This window comes from Cydia pomonella, chromosome 8 (assembly GCF_033807575.1).
Source record: "Cydia pomonella isolate Wapato2018A chromosome 8, ilCydPomo1, whole genome shotgun sequence".
In the NCBI taxonomy this organism is placed as follows: domain Eukaryota; kingdom Metazoa; phylum Arthropoda; class Insecta; order Lepidoptera; family Tortricidae; genus Cydia; species Cydia pomonella.
Window position 1 is genome coordinate 24,062,539 of NC_084710.1, and position 20,434 is coordinate 24,082,972.

General features: G+C 36.9%; 1 protein-coding gene across 5 annotated transcripts; it reads left to right on the top strand.

The window, feature by feature from the left end:
• The first annotated feature begins 1,900 nt into the window (after positions 1–1,900).
• Positions 1,901–15,527, top strand: LOC133520882 (zinc finger protein 1). Of its 5 annotated transcripts, none has more exons than XM_061855581.1 (4): positions 1,901–2,003; positions 10,027–10,205; positions 10,841–12,869; positions 13,052–15,527. In XM_061855581.1, the coding sequence occupies exons 1-4, from the start codon at positions 1,931–1,933 to the stop codon at positions 13,243–13,245; spliced, it is 2,475 nt and encodes an 824-aa protein (XP_061711565.1). In that variant the 5' UTR covers positions 1,901–1,930; the 3' UTR covers positions 13,246–15,527. The 5 variants fall into 5 exon arrangements, with proteins under 5 accessions (XP_061711565.1, XP_061711561.1, XP_061711563.1 ...); XM_061855577.1 differs by lacking the exon at positions 1,901–2,003 and adding an exon at positions 2,299–2,453; XM_061855579.1 differs by lacking the exon at positions 1,901–2,003 and adding an exon at positions 2,300–2,453 and having other exon boundaries at positions 10,027–10,187.
• Positions 15,528–20,434: the final 4,907 nt, after the last annotated feature.

The window sequence follows — 20,434 nt, forward strand, 5'->3', positions numbered from 1 at the left end:
AATCGAGCTGCATCTGTCAATTATACGACATACTCCTACAAACGATACCTAAATGAGAACTTATCTAAACCAAAACTTATTGTTATCGTATTTCAGTACAATAGGTATATTTATTTAGTGTATAATTAGTCAAACAACTACATATCATACACCGTAAATATCGTAAGGTGAATAATCTGAAATTAAAAATACGGAAACCGAAACACAGTCAACAACCTCCTTCAATCATGAATGAAAAAATGTTAAAATAATTAAACGTAAAAAAAACTTGATAGTATAATATTATAGGTTCTTCTAAAACAACTATACGAAAATAAACCTCCTATGTGTAGGTAGAGTCAGAACAAGCTAAGTTAGCAGCGATTTTGATTGCCCAACCTGTGCAAGTGTTAAGTAAAAGTCATAACTTCATAGCAGTTTGACGTTTAAAATAACACCTGCAATACCTGCCAACATCTCGATCTGACTCTAGGGACATTTTAGTTAGTGTTTACAAGCAATCACTGAACAATACTTTTTTCAATAAATTATTTGTATTGTATTTAGTAAAGTAACTGAAGACATAAATTCTAAATTGTGTGTAAAAAACCTACCTACTTATTTAATATTTTAATAGTAGAGCTTATTATAACATTACGGCCATAACAATTCTACATTCAAATCAATACTAGTTCACGTCCAAGCGCAATTTACCAAACCGACATAAATTACTTGCATACCTCGATCCCACGAACTTCATAATAGCCCGTCCACATCTGTTTCTACCTAGCTTCATTAACCGTCGACTTTTATAAATTATAAATAGACGCAGTATATCAACTAAGACAAAGACGGGAGTGACAATGCGTTCACAATGTCGAGGTGGTCCGCGCACGTGTAACACACGTGGCACAAGGTGCTATTGTCTCTAAAGGTTACACAACTTAATTTACAGCCGACACTGAAACTACCATCAAAAAGCTATCTAAAATATATAGCAATAGAGCATAAATTGGAATTGAAAGTTTGTGTTAGTTGGAGGTAGAGTTTATGAGGGTAGTATAGCTTTACTGCCACTCGATAGCTTTTGTCTTGAGATTTACAATAAGTTTAGTCGTTTTAATGTTTTTGCAGAACTTACTTAAATATTTTTTACGCTAAATTATTAATACTTCGGTACAAGATAATATTCAAACAATGAACAGGTATCATGACGGTTCAAGAGCTTGCATTGATACATTGGAATTACAGAGTACAATGAATTCAGTCAATCGACCAAATCCCGCAATGTCAGCTTATGTTTCAACTTTAAACTAAATCTAACAGAATTCCTTCAAATATGGAATACTGGTAGTAATGTTTCAAAAAGAGATAATAAAAGCCTAAAGGTTGACTGGTAGAGAATACCTTACGGCATTAAGTTCGCCTATTGTACAGTGTGTTTTCTTATGTGCAATAAAGATTTAATAAATGAATAAATAATAAACTATCTCTACGACTGTTTTTTCAGACGAGCTTTCGTAAATAATTTAGGTATTATCAACGTAAACTAAATTATACTACTGAAAGTACCCTCACTAAAGAGGACATATGCTAAAATATTCATATATCAATAGTTAGGTAAGTAAACATTGCGTCATAAGTATTACGCGGTAAAATGCCTACTCAGGTCGCTGAAAATTAGAAAACCAAGTCCCCATTGACATATTCACAGTTCAAGGCAAACCATCGCGCGAAACGGTCGCCTGCTTCGCGCGTTCGTTTATTACCAAAACATTAAACCGGAAAACATAAGTGGACTTTAAATATTTATAATTAATAAATATAAGGATATTTATTATATTTGAAAACTTTTCATTAGCATTACTTAAAAGTAATAATAATAATACATTAGTTAAATAACTAAAAGGTTTTACGTTTATTATATATTGGTGAATATAAGTGTATCAATATGATGGCGTATTATCGTTATACGGCGAACGAGCAGTACAGATACTCGGCCTACAGCATATATGATGCACTTGGTAAGTTACTTCACTAAAGTATATATACACATAATTTATATAAATGGTGACCTACATTATAATTATATACTAATGTCATTATCACAAGCTTCATTACGTTAATTTATCTAACTTTGACGTAGATTTTAACTTATTTATCATACGAAATGGCACATTCCATTATGTCCCTGCGATAGCGTAAATACTGAATCAATTTGCACTATGTACCGACAGCATAATTATAATTGCGCAAACAAGATTAGCGAAACATTTATAACACCTAGTCGTAGCAATAACAAATCAGAATCATTCGTAGTCCCATTGGCTACATAACGATGACCGCAGATCCGTCTGCGTTTAACGCGCCGCGAGACTCCCAGCGCCATCTAGTGACCGAAAGCCGAACTAAAAGTGCAACGGCTGCTCCGCTCGCCCCTGCACGCGCGCCCGCTTATCGGCCTCGCACGGAAGGTACGACGTCCGACCAGATAGTGATTTCATTGAAACATCAACACTATTCTCATTGATTAACTGTAAATATTTTTTTGTCGTATCATAATTACTCAGTGATAAAAGCGCTACATTAACGATGTATTTATAAAGCGTTATAATTACTTGTCATATCATTAGCGAAGAGTACGACAAATGAAAGGTGCCAAAGTAATGTGCCACGTCTTCGTCTCGTATGAGTTGCGATACTTTGGCAAATAGAGACAGGTAGAGCATCAATGGGAAGGTGGAGCGTCGAGCGCATGTAAATAAACAATCGTAGAGGCGGTATATTAGCGGTTTAAAAAAAAGAGAGTGGAGAGGTGTTATAATATGATCGGTGTGTCATTATCGAGTCCGGTGATAGCTCGCACGGTGCACGGTGCCGTGCTAGCTCTACTAATTAAGTATAGGTGGGGGCAAGGGGCGGCGCGGGGCGCGCGGAGGCAGGGCGGGGCGAAGGCGGGCCGCTTCATTCCGCCGCGCGCCGCGCCGCCGCTCGCACGTCAGTCCGCGCGCGCGGGCCATGGTCGCGAGAACCGATGAGAGCATGTTCGGGTGCTATGGTGACAGCTACTCGTACCGCCTGTGGAGCCTGGCCAACGTGTGGGGCGCCTGCCGATGTGAGTAGCGCGCCGGTGCCGCAGAACCGAGACTCGATCCCGCTGACGTCAGCGGAGGCTGTGATATCTCCGTGTAGTAGATAGATAACGCAGTGTCCACGCGAAGTGCGTATCGCGGGTAGTGTGTGAACAGAGGTGTCGCTCCATGAAAGTGCAGAGCCCTCTTATGGGAGTTGGCGGTTTGTACGAATGCTTGGCGGCCGGTTGGCTTGCGGACATGAGGAGTAAGCAAGTCCCGACATCCACCACCTCCGCCAGGCGGCTCGCGGCCTTAAGTAAGCTTCCTTTCTTTTTGTTTTTATTTGCATTTTCTATCTGTTTATTGACTTTACCAAATGTTCTATTCTTGTTATTATTTTATTGTGTCACTTGCGACTGACTGCTCTATTAAAAGAATATTCCATTGTGCCCACATAAATACTTTCTTAATCTCCAAAATGGAACAAAAGTTATACAATTGTTGTTTAATGACTTGTGTTTTTTCAAAGTTGAAAAGAGCGCAAATTAGAGAAAAGTAAAAATGTAAAATTCTCCCCTTACAAAATCAGGTGAGAATGATATCACCTCAGCCGCATTAAAAATAAAACTCGAGCACATCTTCATTAGAAGTAACCTTCGTGTTCGGTAATCTCCCCTCGGTCCCTCGGGATATAATTCATCCACTTGAGAATCGGGAACAGGTACACACAGACTTGAAAGAAAGTTTCGTTTGTCGAGGGGAACCCGCTCGCTTTCACCGTCTTAAAACGTAAATGATTATGTTGTTTTAATTCATTTTGCTTTTTCTCTTACTTTTTATTTCTTCTTCTTTGAGTGCCGCCTGTCTGGAGTGGATATAGAAATAATAGGGCCGGTTAATACAGTACAGTGCGTTGAGATGAGAAAGTTCGTGGAACGTATGAATAAATTAGTGCAAGTTCGTTTTATCGTTTTCCGTGGAGCGGCCGCTTCCGGGCTGTGCGCTTAATAACATTACCGACCGCTGGACATGCGATTACATGAAAAAAAGCGTTCATTTATGTAGAACAAAATATTTGATGCATGCATAAATTGTGCAAGCTGTCGCGTATGTTAAAACGTTTGAATGATGTGAAATAGTTAGCGATAATCTATTCTGTAAAACTTATCTATATCTTAGATATTTCCATGTTCCTAAAATCAGTGACGCTTTAATGATATTTTAATACTGATTTTTACACGACTGCCCAAAAAAAGGAGTGTATCGTTTTCAGGGTTCATGTTTGTATGTGAGTTTATTTCGCCATAACTTCTGAATGCCTTAGCCGATTTTTGAAAGTAATTTTGATTTTGCCGCTGAACGTTTTTACTAAGGTTGTCGCATCACCCAACTCATTAAGAAATATTATCAGTGCGTAAAGTGAACTTCTTAAGCTACCAGGAAAACAAGTCGTTAGAAATGGCATTGTTATCAGTGTAAATGTAAGCTTCGTCAATAGGTGATTCGCTAATCGCCTATTTATGGAGTTTAAAGCACAAACAAAATTAACGGCGACAAGCAAACGCGGTAATCGCTCGCCAAACATAGCGTTACCGATCACGTGTGTGAGTCATTGATGGATGGATCGAATAGGTAACGGATGCTGGAAATAATATAGGGAACATAGTATCGGAAATATGGCTATTTATAAAACGTGATAATCACTACTCGATGGATGTTGCCCTTATTTTAGAGGACTATTTCAATAAATAATAATAATTTGTTTTCATTTTCCGAACAAAAAAATATGTGATTCTATCTAAAAATAATTATCATTTATAAAAAAAGGTAAAAGATGTTCTGGAATGTTGTGGATGGATGAGGTCTCATTATATGAACTCATTAACAGGGTGTTTTACGTAATTACGTGGCAACTTTGTTTTCCAATTTTCTCCAAAAGTAACATAATAAAACCTATAATGTTTCATATTTAAGTATACCTTGGGCCCACTTACCCTACTCAAATATGCTCCAGGAGTCGAGTACTAGCAGCTATAAAATTATTGGTAACTTTCTTAGTACTTACAGCTTATATCGTTGTAATTGGTTGTAATGGGATTCATTTAATTGAACTTTCAAAGTTTTCGTAAAGAGAAAACAACGCTTTTAATTTATTTCATAATTGAATTTTTGCATCACAACAATAAATACCAATTTCTTAATTTTACGGATACAAAAGACGAATAATATTATGATTGCACTAAAACTATGTACCAATTGAGAAGTAAAAAAAGGGGCTTTGGAAATATTGTAGACTGATATCATATCTGATGATGAAACTTAATTTAGTGTTTAATCATTGGAGACGGGCATGTCGGACATAGGTATTTACATTATGTAGACATTCGTAAATTACGTATCAAATAAGTTTTGTCGTATATTATTTGAATCAAAATATTTTACAATATTTGGATATGACATTTGTTTTATTATATTAGCATCCAAAATTAGATAAATTAAAATTAAATAAACACCTAGGTAGCGTCAAAAACTTCATTCACACTCACAGTAACTACAATAAGTAGGTACATTACAAATCCAAATATTTAAAACAGAATTATTTTTATTAGTACTTACTTGCTTTTTAGCATGTGTTGTTATAAGAATTATTAAAAGATACCTTTTCAATACCATCACAGAATGAGTATGTTAATTGTGACGACTTCAGTGGCATTGTGCAATAGGTACGTTATTCAGACTTTGGCACCGTTATCAATGGCATTTCCTGGCGTAGGTAGAAGTACACGTCCTGCTAGGTAAATAACCCGTGCATTTCCTGTACATTTCAGATAAGCACTTTGGATGCTGTAGGTACCTACCTACTTAATTATTTTAGGTACAAGAAACCCATAACCATACTTTGCCCATATCGGAATTAACTTTAAATAGAAACAAAGAAAACTTTTCATAACATTTTTTGTTTTCATTTACCGGAAAAAATATATAATTCTATCCAAAAATAATCATCATGTGCATTTAACTGAACAGATGCTTACGTCAACAATTTTATTGTTTGTCTTAAATGTCAACGTGTCATTTCGTGTCGTGTATCTACGTGAATACATATATGTAATAGTATATTAGGCAAAAAAGGTTCTAGAGTTTATTAATGAGGTCTCATTTTATGATCTCATGAACAGGGTGACATAGAAAATTATTTTTCTCAAAAATTAACATCATAATAACCTGCAATAATTCATATTTAAATATACGTTGGGCCCACTTACCCTACTTAAATACTCCAGGAGCAGAGTACTAGCAGCTGTAAAAATATTTGTTAGCTATGTATTTACGCCAAATATTTGTATAAAAATTTGTTCATAATCATCATTGTCAGCATTTCCCAAACTATTTTCGCGAAAGAATATTGAGTGGGCCCAGAAACTACTACGGAATCCGAGTGTTACAAATAAGTACCACTGAAATTAAATTGTAGCTCCTGTAATAAGGATTGTCATTACAATTAAAAAAAAGAGTAAGTAGATAAATGTTTTCTAAACCAAAATAAAAATGAACAATGCCAATACGTATAAAATATAGGAACAATTAAAAAAAGTTAATTTATCTCCGAAGAGAGCCGTTTTCGAATCGAAAAACAAAAGAACTATATCCGCATAATTAATAGATACTGGACTTAAAGAAAACAAAGACGCGAAACATGTGCCGTAATGTTTCTAACACGGACGTCCTTTTGGTGTAAAAATACTACGGTTAGAACAACAAAGCCGACCGCAGATCATAAAACAGAAGCGCACTACAATTGAACAAATAGCGCGCGTCCAAACAATTCGATAGTTCTCTCAGCGCGCAATTACAATTCCCGAGACGTTACAACATGGTGTCTGGCAGGCGGAGTTTTTTCACCGACACAGGTGCGACCAATCAACGTCCGTGTGTGCAACAATCGGGCTCTTATCTGCGCGTTGGTGTGCGTGTGATAATTGTTATTTACTCTAACAGGCAATAGGAAGCGAGACTTCGTAGTGTGCGTAAGGTTTTTTATCAGCGGTTAACGGACGCACTTGCCCGTGCGCAGATTACTCGACGTAGGTGTTTTATCCGTTCTACCTACATGTTGACATGTTTTATGTGAATTCTAATGCGATTTATAGCGGGCGGCGAATGAAAAAATGAGCCCGATGTTTTATAAACAATTGTGTTATGTAGCAGTTGGCTTAAGCATACAACGTAAATAAAACAATAGTTTGTTTTTATTAAACACTGAAGAATAATAAAATATGTATAAACGGTTTTATTTTACATTTTTAAGAAAAATTTAACTCATTTGTTTTCATACTTACTATTTTTCAGACACATTATAGAGTTAGTATACCGCTTCTTCGCATTTCATTTATTTAGTAGTAGGTAGGTACTTGATAGAAATAATAAAATTGTAGAATTAATACATCATAAAATAAACTGTATTCGTATTTATGAAACGGAATTCTGGTAGGTTTAATATTTGTTACCAAATAATTTATGTACTTCTATTTTATTTATTATGCGCGTTTATATAACAATGTTTGACTAAAAACAAGGTATGTATTGTAAATAGAGTTGATTTTATTAGCAAAGAAAACCATTTATTTGAATCATGTTTGAACTTTATTTCGGCCGTAGAGCTACGCACAGCAGGACTGCCAGCGCCATCTGTTGACGAGTAGCGAAACTATTCCTCCCCTTCTTGCTCAAACTAAGCGTGTTTGAATTAGTTTGAGATGTAATGTAATACATGATTTTAAAAATAGGCAGTTAAGTACGTATTTAGTAAATGTTTAACTTAACATTTACAAAAAATCTATATTTAGGAGAGTGAAATGTATTTATAAGATTTTATACGAAATTCGAAATAGTGCGCTGGTAACTTAATTATATTGGACACAAGTTAAAATTGAAATAAATATACTTAATAAATAAGTTAGGTTTGGTTAGATATTTAAAATAGATTGACACAAGATGAATAGATACTACATAAGTAGTTTAGCAAAGTGCATTGGACACTGCAAGTTGTACAAACATATTCGTTTCTGATTGGGAAAAAACAAGACGCGAAATGCAGGTTCTTCTAGGAGACAGAGGAGACTGCACTGCACTGCACATTCTCTGTTCCAAAAAATATGGAATTTCCTAGAGTCAACGGGCATAAGTTACGAACTTTAAAGGGTTTCTATGTTTTTAAAAATGGTTTTGGCAGGTTTATGGTTAAGAGTAACCGACGTTACACTTCATATTTCATACACGCAAATAAAATTGTAATACCTTCTTAGTAGGTATAATTTAAATTACTATTCCGAACATAATAATGTGTTAAAGTGTAACTGTTCATTCAAATAGCCAAATGTACGGTAGATATTGCGCTATCATTTATGTTTAGCGGCGCTTTATTTAGGTATTCACTATCACCTCGCCCGTAAAGGGGAACGGTCGGTTTACGAGGCCGTATTTTCTAAAATTCAATACCGGTGTCCGATCGCGGATTACGGCCAGCTTGCGTGCAGTTACGCTATTCCAATCCAATAACTACCAGAAGCCAAAACTTGATTGAACTAGTATAAAATACGCTTTTTGATTACGCATAGTTGGTTCGGCTAGAGGTAGTTATTCTGGTTCACCTGAGCAGGCGAGTGCCTGTGTATGGAAAGCAATGGTAACCCACCGGCTTGCACCGTAACTCGCAGCATACAGCGACGCTCGATCTAATTAATACGTCCGAACGTTGTTTTGCTCTTTATTATATTTGATTTACGACGCGCGCCCGCCAGCGGTGCTTTTAAAAACGTTATTACGCGGGAAAATGGGCCGTATTACCGAAATAACCGACTCCAAATTGAATTGTTGCCGTATTTGTTTTTACAACACCGCCGTAAAGGTGTCCGCGATAATTTTAATCGTCGACAACGCGATTGTATTGTTTCCAATTGGGCTTTTATGATGCGTACTACACGGGGATCGTGCCGCACAGCCGCTGTCGTGTTTGCAGTGTAATTAACGATAATTAAACGACAAATATGGCGCCAATGACATTGGATTATCGCTCCCATTGTCTTGACCATTCTTTTCGTGAGCCAATTTTAACCAGGGCAATTTGATCCTATACCCAATTGGTATCACTAGCTCTTGCGACATGTCACAATTTAAGTACATGTGCTTAAATTACTAGATTACATATTAATACCTGTGCGTCTTGTATATTAATGCCGCTTAAAAACAATTTAAGCAGAATTGATGGTTAAATAGTTTAATGTCTCTTGCTAGGAATTCGAATTGGGCCAAACTGCAGTAATCTTCCAATAAAAAAATATACTGTTCGTGATAGGTTAGTATTTAATAGATGTCATACTAAAGAATTATCCGGCCTCTCCGCTGGGGGACTTGGTCACTTTTTTTTCAGTACACAGCATCTGTGTCAGTTTATAATTTACCTATATATGTACAGTCAGCGTCAAATAGTTTGTAGCAACCAAAGTAGCCAAATAGTTCGGTACACCATATATTTAGTATGGTGTACCGAACTATTAGGCTACTTTGACTGCTACTAAGTATTTGACGCTGACTGTACAGTCAATGAAATTAATTTCCGACCCATGTCGTATCTTGTCACTATGGCAGTAAATATGAAAGTCGCTAGCTCATACTATTGTCACTGTGACAAGGTACAAAATGCGTCGGAAATAGAATTCTTTCACTGTACAAATAGTGTAATTACTGAAGAGTCACAACAATTTTATTCGCTCTATTTTCTTTCTGTTGCAATTTTTAGCAACGAAAGTGAACACCTAACATGTTCATGCCAAGTTTCTCGGTAATTCGGTAAGTTGTTTTAAAATGAGAATTGTAAATCAGCGGCCATGTTTTTGTGACTCTCACAACTCAAATAAAAATATTTACGTGTTTATAAGGCTATCATGCTAAAAGTATTTTTCGCTTGTTACAGTCCGCCCTCTCGCGGGCGAGAGCAAGCCCCCGGACGAGGAGGAGGACCGCGGCTCCCCGCTGGGCCCGGGCGGCCCGTTCTCCTGCAGCCAGTGCCGCGGCGCCTACCCCACGAGAGAGCAGCTCGAGCGCCACGAGACCCTGCACTCGCCCAACACTCAGGTGGATACTGTCAAATATGTTAGTGCATTGTATATACTGCCTCTTATGAGTCGCTTTGTAAGATTCCATATTACGGTTTTTTGCAGTCCATGTTAGCGACTTCAAAACATTTGATTACCCGAAACAAAAAAAAAATCGCATAATACACATTCCCAAATATGTAGGTTAGCGTGCTGTATTTGTAGGTATTACTTGTTATGAGACGCTATAAGATTTCATAGGTTTTACTGACATGCGTTCTTTAGCGGACCATTTTTTGACGATTTAAAAACTAAAAATTTTACGAATTGTTTGACCCATAGAAGGCTATACTACATTTGTATGTAAAATATAGTACATACAAATTTTTATTGTAAGTGACTATAAGATCTATAGATTTCACTGATGCTGTCATTAGCGACTTTACGTAAAAACAGATATGATTGTTAGAAATCAAGGTTTTAGGGACACTTGCACCAATAAAATGTTATAACTAATTTGTGCGTAGGTATAATATAAGTTTACAAAGCGACTCTGCGAATCTCTCTAACTCTATATTAACCTAGCTTCAATGATGACCGAAAATTGATTACCTACAATAAAAAAAAATTGTATTGTTTTGAAATAATTTAGACTAGCTACTGTAAAACTAACTAAGCTCGTATTGTCAACAGGCCTGCAAGATCTGCCACAAAAGCTTCGCAAATGTATACCGACTGCAGCGGCATATGATAAGCCACGATGAGAGCGCGAACCTTCGCAAATTCAAATGCAACGACTGCGACAAAGCCTTTAAGTTTAAGCACCATTTGAAAGAGCACCTCCGCATACATTCCGGAGAGAAGCCATTTGAATGTGCCAACTGCGGAAAGAAATTCTCGCATTCCGGCTCTTACTCTTCGCACATGACTTCTAAGAAGTGTTTGGTTATGAATCTCAAGATGGGCCGCATCAAGCCTAATAACCCTGCACTTAACCCAGACCGGAGCCCTTCACGCAAGCGCGCCAACGCAATGGCTAGCCAATTAAATAATAACATCGCCCCTAATGGAAGCTCCTTCTTACCAATCCTTCCTAAATACAACGAGGCAGCGTTCTTCGCCAACATGTCACAAGACAACGGCTTCCATCGCTCGCCGCTCGGCAGAATGCCTTTCTACATGCCTCCCGGTATGCCTATGAGCCCAGCGAATGGCATCGCCCCTTACAGCTTCCCGGCGCAACTTACCCAGTTATTTGAGCAACTCGCTTCATCACAATACCACCAAAGGAAAATAGAAAATCCTATGAGCCCAAAACGGAGCCCCCATCCAACGGATCCTGAGGACATGATCGAAGAAGTGACTGAAGAAGACGACAAGCGCTCGGAGGGAAGCGCTGAACTAGTTATGGACATCGAAGATGAAGAGGCAGTCTCTATTAAAAAAGAACGTGAGGAACGAGAATGTGACCTGAGATCACCTATTCGTAACTTAGATACCGTCCCCTTAAATAATAATGGCCCTGAAGCCGACAACAATCAATCTTTCAACACGATATTAGAATCCGTTAGCGCATCAGTAACTAAACATTTCTTCCGAGCTAATATGGAAAAGATGTCTCCTATGTCGGGCAGCATTTGCCCGAGCATAGAGTCGCCGCCGACCCCGCACGTCATCATTAAAGACGAGCCCGACGATTTACACAAATGCTTAAAATGCAACGCTATTTTCAGAAATAAAAGCGATTTATTAGACCATGAGAAGGCGTATTGTGGAAATTTATTAACTTTTAGAAAGCACGAGGGCTTGGCGGCACAGGTTGAAGAAACGGTAGCGCTTAATAGACTAGAAGCCGAAATGCGGGCATCCATCCAAAGCGGAGTCAGTGCCAGCGAGGACGAGGATTTCACAAGGGAAGGTCGCGACGAGAAAAACTCCACTCATGATGACGTTCGGAAAATCAGAGTTCGAACCAACTTAACCGACGAGCAGCAGGCTATTCTAAAACAACACTACGCTATTAACCCTCAACCAAAACGCGAGGAATTCAAAAAGATCGCTCAGGAAATCGGTCTTCATAATAGAGTAGTGCAAGTTTGGTTCCAAAATAACAGGGCGAGGGTCCGAAGAATGACACAGACCGTAGCAGTGTACGACCAGCCTTTAGACCTGTCGACCAAAAGGAGCGCGTCGGTGACGTCGAGTCCGTCACCGTCGCCCTGCAGCATTTCCGTCACACATTCCGACTCCGAGGAAGCGGTCAACCTGAGCCAGAAATCCTCGCGTAGCACCACGCCCCACCGCAACAACTACTTGAACACATACCCACATTCCAATTGTTCTTCATCGTCCTTCACCGACTTTCGCCTATCGCCGTCGCCGGGGGAGTTAGGAGCCCAGAAACGGCCTTTAGCTCAGAAACTGAACCCTACAATACCGATGGACAAGCTGTTACAATACAACGACATGGCGAATACCCGGTCGCCAATTCTTAATATGCACATGGACGGGCGCGCACCTGGGCTAAGTCCGTCGTACGAACGACCGCTGTGGGGGGAGGAGATGCTCACGCATAATGACTATGACGACGAAGGGCCGGTACTTAAGAAGAATAAGCTGAAGATGGAGTTTAAGGAGGGCGAGGGCCAGTTTGTATGCGACCAGTGCGACAAGACCTTCGTTAAACAGAGCTCGCTCGCGCGGCACAAGTACGAACACTCAGGTGAGGCTCTTTACGTATTCAATTAATTAACAATCGAATCATTCTTTTACATAGTAATTATATTAAATTATCAGACCTCTATTTCAAAGTAGGTATTAAAGCATTTTTTTTGCGAAAATCTATTAGAATCTTTCGCATTATCTACGGCATTAGTAACTAATCAATGTTTGTTTGTTGCGCAGGCCAGCGACCGTACAAATGCGTGGAGTGCCCTAAAGCCTTCAAACACAAGCACCACCTGACGGAACACAAGCGGCTGCACACTGGCGAGAAGCCGTTCCAGTGCTGCAAGTGCCTCAAGAAGTTCTCGCACTCCGGCTCCTACTCCCAGCACATGAACCACCGCTTCGCCATCTGCAAACCTTACCGGGACTAGGTCTCGCAAGTCTCAACCACGCTGCTTACTTAATTTACCTCAGAGCGTGAAGCCATACTGCATAATACTCATAATACTCAAGTATTCGTCGCCCGGTATTTTCGTTTCGAAGTTAATTAATATTGCTCAACGTCATATTTTTATACGGTAGATTACGAATCCCCTATTTATATTGTATAGTGCCAAATATACCAAAGGAATGTGCCATGCTAATGCCAAAAATTTTATCGCGTTAACATTTTATCTCTTTAAAATTATACCTATAGTTTTATGTGCCAAATACCAAAGGCCGGTACCTGTAGCATAATACTCGATAAATGTAATGTTGTTCTTCTTTATATTTATTATTGCCATATATAAATATGTAATAAGCTAGATGTTCTGTTTAAAGTTTATTTGTAGGATGCGACGCGAACGCAGGCCCGCGGCCCACGCCGCGCTGCCCATGTGATGACAATATTCTAGAGTTATAACACTGATATTCATTATTTTCCTTGTATCTACCACTACCATGTATATAACTGAACAATATACGTACAACAGAGTACCTACGTGCGCGAAGACCGTTGACCGACAGCCGACGAAGGCACTAAGGCCTGGGCGTCTAATAGGCCAAAAGCCTACCCTGTTACGAAAATAAATTTTATAAACAATAGTTTAAGGTTCTTGTAATACTTTAGATAGATTCAATCTTAAATAAGTCTTAAGCATTCCATAATACTCCTATGGGATCTCTGCTGTGTTTAAAAAACTCTTTCGATTAGTCCAAAGATTAGAATGTAACGTGTAAATAATTCGTGTTGTAAATATGTATTGTAAGAGTTATCTGTACATATGCTCGCTTGCTCTCGTTAGTCCGTTTGTGGCTTCTCCTGCCACATCTGACACAATGAATATGGTGACAATAATAAACGATTTCGATTATTAAACCCAATAGGATTAAATATATTATAATTAAACTCTACCTATAGATCTTAAACTCCGATAAGGAAGGATTTTACTCAGTAAACTAATTCAAGATTCTGTCTTCACTACCTCCGTAGCGCCGTTTTATTTCATTTAATACTGCGATAAAATATATTTGGATAATAATTTAATTAGTTATTAATGAGATTAACAATTAAACAAAAACCGCCATTTTGAAATGTACTTAACTAAGTTTTATTTCACTTATTAAGTGCTTTAAGAACCGGATTCTAAAAATGATCACCCTACAGCAGTATAATAGAAGAAAAAGTTCCTACGCAAAAAACAGTAAATTAGATATTTAGGTAACTAATAATTATTTCTATATGTTCTAATATAGTAAGTAGCCTCAATTTTTCTGAAAGGTTTCAACGCAACGAATTACAATAATAAATACGAACAGTATATTATAGTTACTTTATCCTTTAGTATTTACCTACATTAGAAATTATCACAGTATTTGAACACCATCAAAATTCATAAACCATTTTGGAACCACAAAATTGTTATTGAAAACAGTATTTTAACCCCAGGCAACGTTGTATAAGACATTTTTATCGTTTTATTGATGGAATTATGATACTATAATTAAAGATCAGTTATGATAGGTACATTTTGAGATTTTCTTTAAGCAAAATGTACCTGTTTCCATTGATTTTCAAAGTACTTCAAAATATGTTCAATTGAAGGAAGCCCGTTCGAAACATTTAATATTTTATCATGGCTAATTTTAATTTAGTTTAATGTAATTATAATTTGACGTTGGAAAAGTGATTTCCAAATCACCTGGTGGGCTAGGGAAACCAAAGATTAGTTACTTGTTAGATCGATGCGGACTTGTACCATATAGCATCCCATCACATTTAGTTTTAGTTAGTTTTAGTTTTGTGCCAAAAATATTTAAGACTTAAAATAATTTTATACATAAAGTTGTAAGTGAAATTTTATTTTTACATGGAATGGCATATGTACTGTGGCAATGTTTAGTTACTTGTGCAATCATTATTGCAACAAAAGTATTTCTTCCTTTGTGAGTCCAGGATAGGTTTAGTGGTAATGATAAGCCAATGTGAATTCCTATTGCCATATTGTGTTTGTTGTATTGTATGTATGGGTGTGTATGGGAGCGAGAGCTCGGCCCGGTTGCTGATCATTTGTTAATAATAAGTACCTACTCTAGATTGTTAAACTTACCCATAGATTAACATGTGTTAAAATATTACCTATATAAATTATAGTAATTCATTTTACTTGATATTATAATGTATATTGAATTTATGAATATTAAAATTATATATATTGACAATTCAGTGCAATAGTTCTGTTTTATTTTTTCAATTTGAAGTTTTCCCCAGCACCAGAAACTCTTTCATTCATTAAAAAGCTATGGTCATAATAAAAAAAAGAAATTATAGACATTCTGGACAGGACAAACATATATGTCCTATGAAACACCCAGAATTTTCAATAAATTTTAATATAAACTGAATAAAAAGTAGGTATCCAGTCAAAATATTAGTTAAGAATGTAAGTACTGAATTTTCATATTTGTCAAAAAATATGAAATCAATACTACAGTGGTCACATAAATCCAGTTTGGTATGCACTATGCACATTTTTAAGGATTTCATGTAACGGTTATGAATTTGACTGAAGGATTTGTATCCAAGATCATGTAATAAATAGAAACTATTGACTATATGCACAAGTCACAAACTAGTTAAATAAAACAATTACATTATACATCTAAAACAAGTAATGCTGTTACCAGCTATCATAGGCACGATAAAATTGATAGAATGGATAATACTTACAAGAAAAAAGGCAGGAAGCACGGGCCTACCGCAAAAACCAAAAATCGTAAAATTGCGGGGATCTTTCTCTTTTACTCTCACTAAGATGTAATTACAGTGACAAAAAAAAATGCCCGCAATTAACGAATGTCAATTTTCGCGTTTATAACCCTGATCTAATTAAAAAATGAAGTGATTTTTATTCAAGACTTAATTTCGTAAGAGCCACAGTCGATATTAAAACACTTTGAAAACTTTATTTTACGACGTATTTAGCTCAAAAGCAATAAGTTAAATAATTAGCGAAACAATTTTGGAATAATGCGCACCAATTTGAACTGTCATTTTTTGAATTGACACGTAAGAGAAGCGTTCCATTTTCAAGGCATTATTTTCGTTATTCTCAGCAGGATATTTGGTGCAAAACATTTCATAACATAATAACTTCAGACCAAGATAAATTGTCAATTAAGGTTCATTATCATTTTTTTATAAATCATGCTAAAAGCTCAGAACTACTCAGAACGATCAGTAGAATATCAGAATATCTTACACCGCGGGGTGATATTGGAACGCTTCACCAAGTCACGCTGTTTCAGTTATATGTAAGCTTAAAGTGGTGTATTTTTCTTGTTAAAACTGTAAATAAAAAAAGTAAAATGAATTCATTAACCTGTTGTAAATGAATGGATATTACCGGCCAAAAAAAGCCATATACATTTGTCAATGTTTTGAGGAAAAGCACCTTTCAATTTACCCCGTCCGGAGATATCCGTCCAGTAATTTGTGCACAGAAATAGAATGAAGAAGAATTACTGTCAAACTTCAATAATATGGAAGGTAGAGGTAAGGAATGCAATCTCCATAGGCAGAACTGATGAAAAAGTGTCCAGCTGTCAGCTATAAATAATAGTTCCAAATCTCTTTAGAGTAGCGCTAGAGTAGCTAACAACCTAGCAGAACCTAGGCATTATTGACGGAGTGAAGTGCGCTGTCTATGATTTGTTTTTTTTTTCAAGTATTCTAGGTATTGTAGCGCCACCTATTTAAGGTTTTTGATGAGATTTTTTGGTACAAGGAGATTCCATTCCTTACCTCCTTCCATATTCAAAAGAGTGACCAAAAAGTTATTTTACAGTACATATGGTGCCACTTTACCGCACTAGTGCGATAATTAGCACATTACGTAAGTGTGTCGAAAATAGGGTTGTTTCCAATTTTTTGAAACGCTTGTAATACGTTCTATATTAACTAAAAGTTGCCCTAAAATTCAACTTTTATACTAAAAACGGCTTTAAATATGTTAAATTAACAAAATATATTTTGACAGATGCTTTCGCGCCCAAAACGCTGTTTAAAAATTGTGTGACGTCACAGTTTACGGTTTGATACATAACTACATACACACGTAGAAGATACGAACTGTCAACTGACATTTGTCATTTGTTCTTTATCGCCTAACTGTCAACAGTGTCAATCCGAGAGTTGTGACGTCATCAGAATCTTCAATGACGTTTCGAGTTTGGTCACGTGACGTGTGCCAAAAGATAATATTTACAAAAATATGGTCATTACAGGTCCCCTAAAAGTAGTTTAACATATTCTTATAATCCAAAAGAATTTATTGGGATACAATTTCTGTCCTAAGATTTGTAGATGGAAACAACCCTATTTAAAGGGCCATATGTACTGGAAAACGTTCTAAGAAGACAGACGCGAGCGCTTGCCTCGCTTTCAACATAAAATCGACAAGTCCACATCCCTGAAAATATATTAAAATAAAAACAAATACATACTCATTTATGCGCACACATAATATAGCGATTGCCCACTACCTAAATGGCTACGGCTTGAGTTATGGAAGGTAGGGGCAAGGAATAGAATCTCCATAGGCAGAACTGTTGTAAAAGTGTCCAGCTGTCAGCTATAAATAATAGTTCCAAATCTCTCCAGAGTAGCGCTAGAGTAGCTAAGAACCTAGGCGTTATTGACGGAGTGAAGTGCGCTGTCTATGATTAGATTTTTTCCTCAAGTATTCTAGGTATTGTAGCGCCACCTATTTATGGTTTTTTGTCGGACACTTTCTGGTATATGGAGATTCTATTCCTTAACTCTACCTTCCATAGCTTGAGTATAAAATATTGTACTGAGAAAAGACAACGGGTGGGGTATGGAGGGTGGAAATGGTATGGTGGTGTCTCCACCCAAAGAGCATATAATAATCACTACGTTTTATCTCCACCTTCCATAGGGTGGGGGCTCAGTTATACATGTTTTTAAATTATCGCTGGAAACATCGCCGATTCGCTGATGATAAGAAAAATACACTTACATTTACATAAACAATTCTAACACAAAAAGAATATACCCGAATAGCTCTGATGTATGTTGTTGTCAACGTCAAAATCTTTGACGTAATTATTAAAATTGACGTTTCAATTTACAACTTGCACCACTCTTTCAATATTTTGCACAATTTTAGCTAAAAAAACAGTTTTTGGCCCTAAAATATGCTATTAGGACAGTGAGATCTCATAGTTTTTATCGAGAATGGGTGGCAAAACCAAGCAGACTCAACGGACGAAGAATAATGTTCGAGTACGTAAACACTAGTGATAATTTTGATTTCTGTTTAGTGAAAAATAATTGCTAATTAGATTATAGTTGCCATTAAATATCTTCTTAAGTAATATCTACCTACCTCTATAACCTTCAAGATTAGATTTCTATTGCTTCTATTAATTAGCAGAGGTTACTTAATATTTTTTATTAGTACAAACAAAATTTCTAATCAAGGGTCACGCTCACGGTCTATTTTGGGCGCAGACTCATTATTATTTTATAATTTAAATTGAGATGAATTGGGTCTAGAAGATACATTATAATGCTGCAACTAGGGTAACATATATATATTATATTTATTGATTGTATTTATGATGATGTCTTTTTTTTTGTTTTTCTTCGTTAGCAACCCTATACTGTGTATTGCACAATTGTTAGTAAAGCTAGATTTTTAAAACTTACTGTTATAGGTTATAGTTATGTTATTGACCAAACACTTTCATATCAATGTGAGAAAATGTTGACATTCCTATAATGACTCCAATGAATAACATTTTGGGCAAGGGAATATGATGTTCATGATGGAGTTTCAGGCAGTCTTCTAAGTTTGTACATTGAGCTTTATTCCTTTTTTCAGCTTTTATTGTATTTTGACAATAGAAACCCTCACAACATTCTCTGATGAGTATGGCATAGTATTCATGTTCAGTAATGTTGCCCAAAGTTTCGGTTTTAGGTTTTGGCATAATAATCATGTTTACACTTTAAACTGGGTTTGGCCATCATGGGTTTGGCGAAGGAATCCGGTTTTGGTTGGACAGTAATTTTCAGTTTGTTTAAACTTTGCTTTAAATGCCTAATCAATTGCAGCCATCAAGCAGCGGTCGCAGCGCGGAGCTCTTAAACAATGCGGTCCGCATGGACCCTGGCCACATGAGTACAAGCTCCGGCAAGGTGATGCCAGTGCTGTTCCCGACGTTGACTGCTCCGTTGGACCCAACACTGAACCCGGACTTTACGCTGTGTCTGAAGAAGCTGAATAAGAAGGACCCTATTACTAAGACTAAGGTAGGATTTTATAGTATAACAGTAATAAAAGAAATTATATAGTTAACTGACCAAATAAAATAAACAATCTACTATTTCTTCACTATAAAAAATCTGCTCCTTCTTCACTTCTATTGGTCAATTAAATGATTGCCGATGATACCAAAATTTTTTATGGGCCCCAGATCTAAAATAAACATTCATATAATTCCTTATTTAAATCATCTTTCTCCAAAGTCCCCAATCCGCAGTGGGCTAGCGTGGGGTAGTCCCCAGGGCTCGGGCTATAGAGCCTGAGCCCTCTCGGACATGAGACGAGGCCCGTGCCCAGCAGTGGGACATATATAGGCTGAATTATTATTATTATAAATCATCTCATTATTGTGTACTTTTATTATGTACCTATGTTTAAACTTTTTGAATAAACGTCTTTATTATTATTATCTTTATGAGAAGTTTGGTGCGTGGGTGAGCTGGCGCTTGTCTATAGGATCATAATAGCAGTGTTACATAGTGCAGCAGTGCAGTGCGCAGTGCTGCAGTGTTTTTTATTTTTTTATAAATAAATAAATAAATAAATATATTATATTATAGGACATTATTACACAAATTGACCAAGTCCCACAGTAAGCTCAATAAGGCTTGTGTTGAAGGTACTTAGACAACGATATATATAAATATTTATAAATACTTAAATACATAGAAAACACCCATGACTCAGGAACAAATATCCATGCTCATCACACAAATACCAGGATTTGAACCCGGGACCATCAGCTTCGTAGGCAGGGTCACTACCCACTAGGCCAAACCAGTCGTCA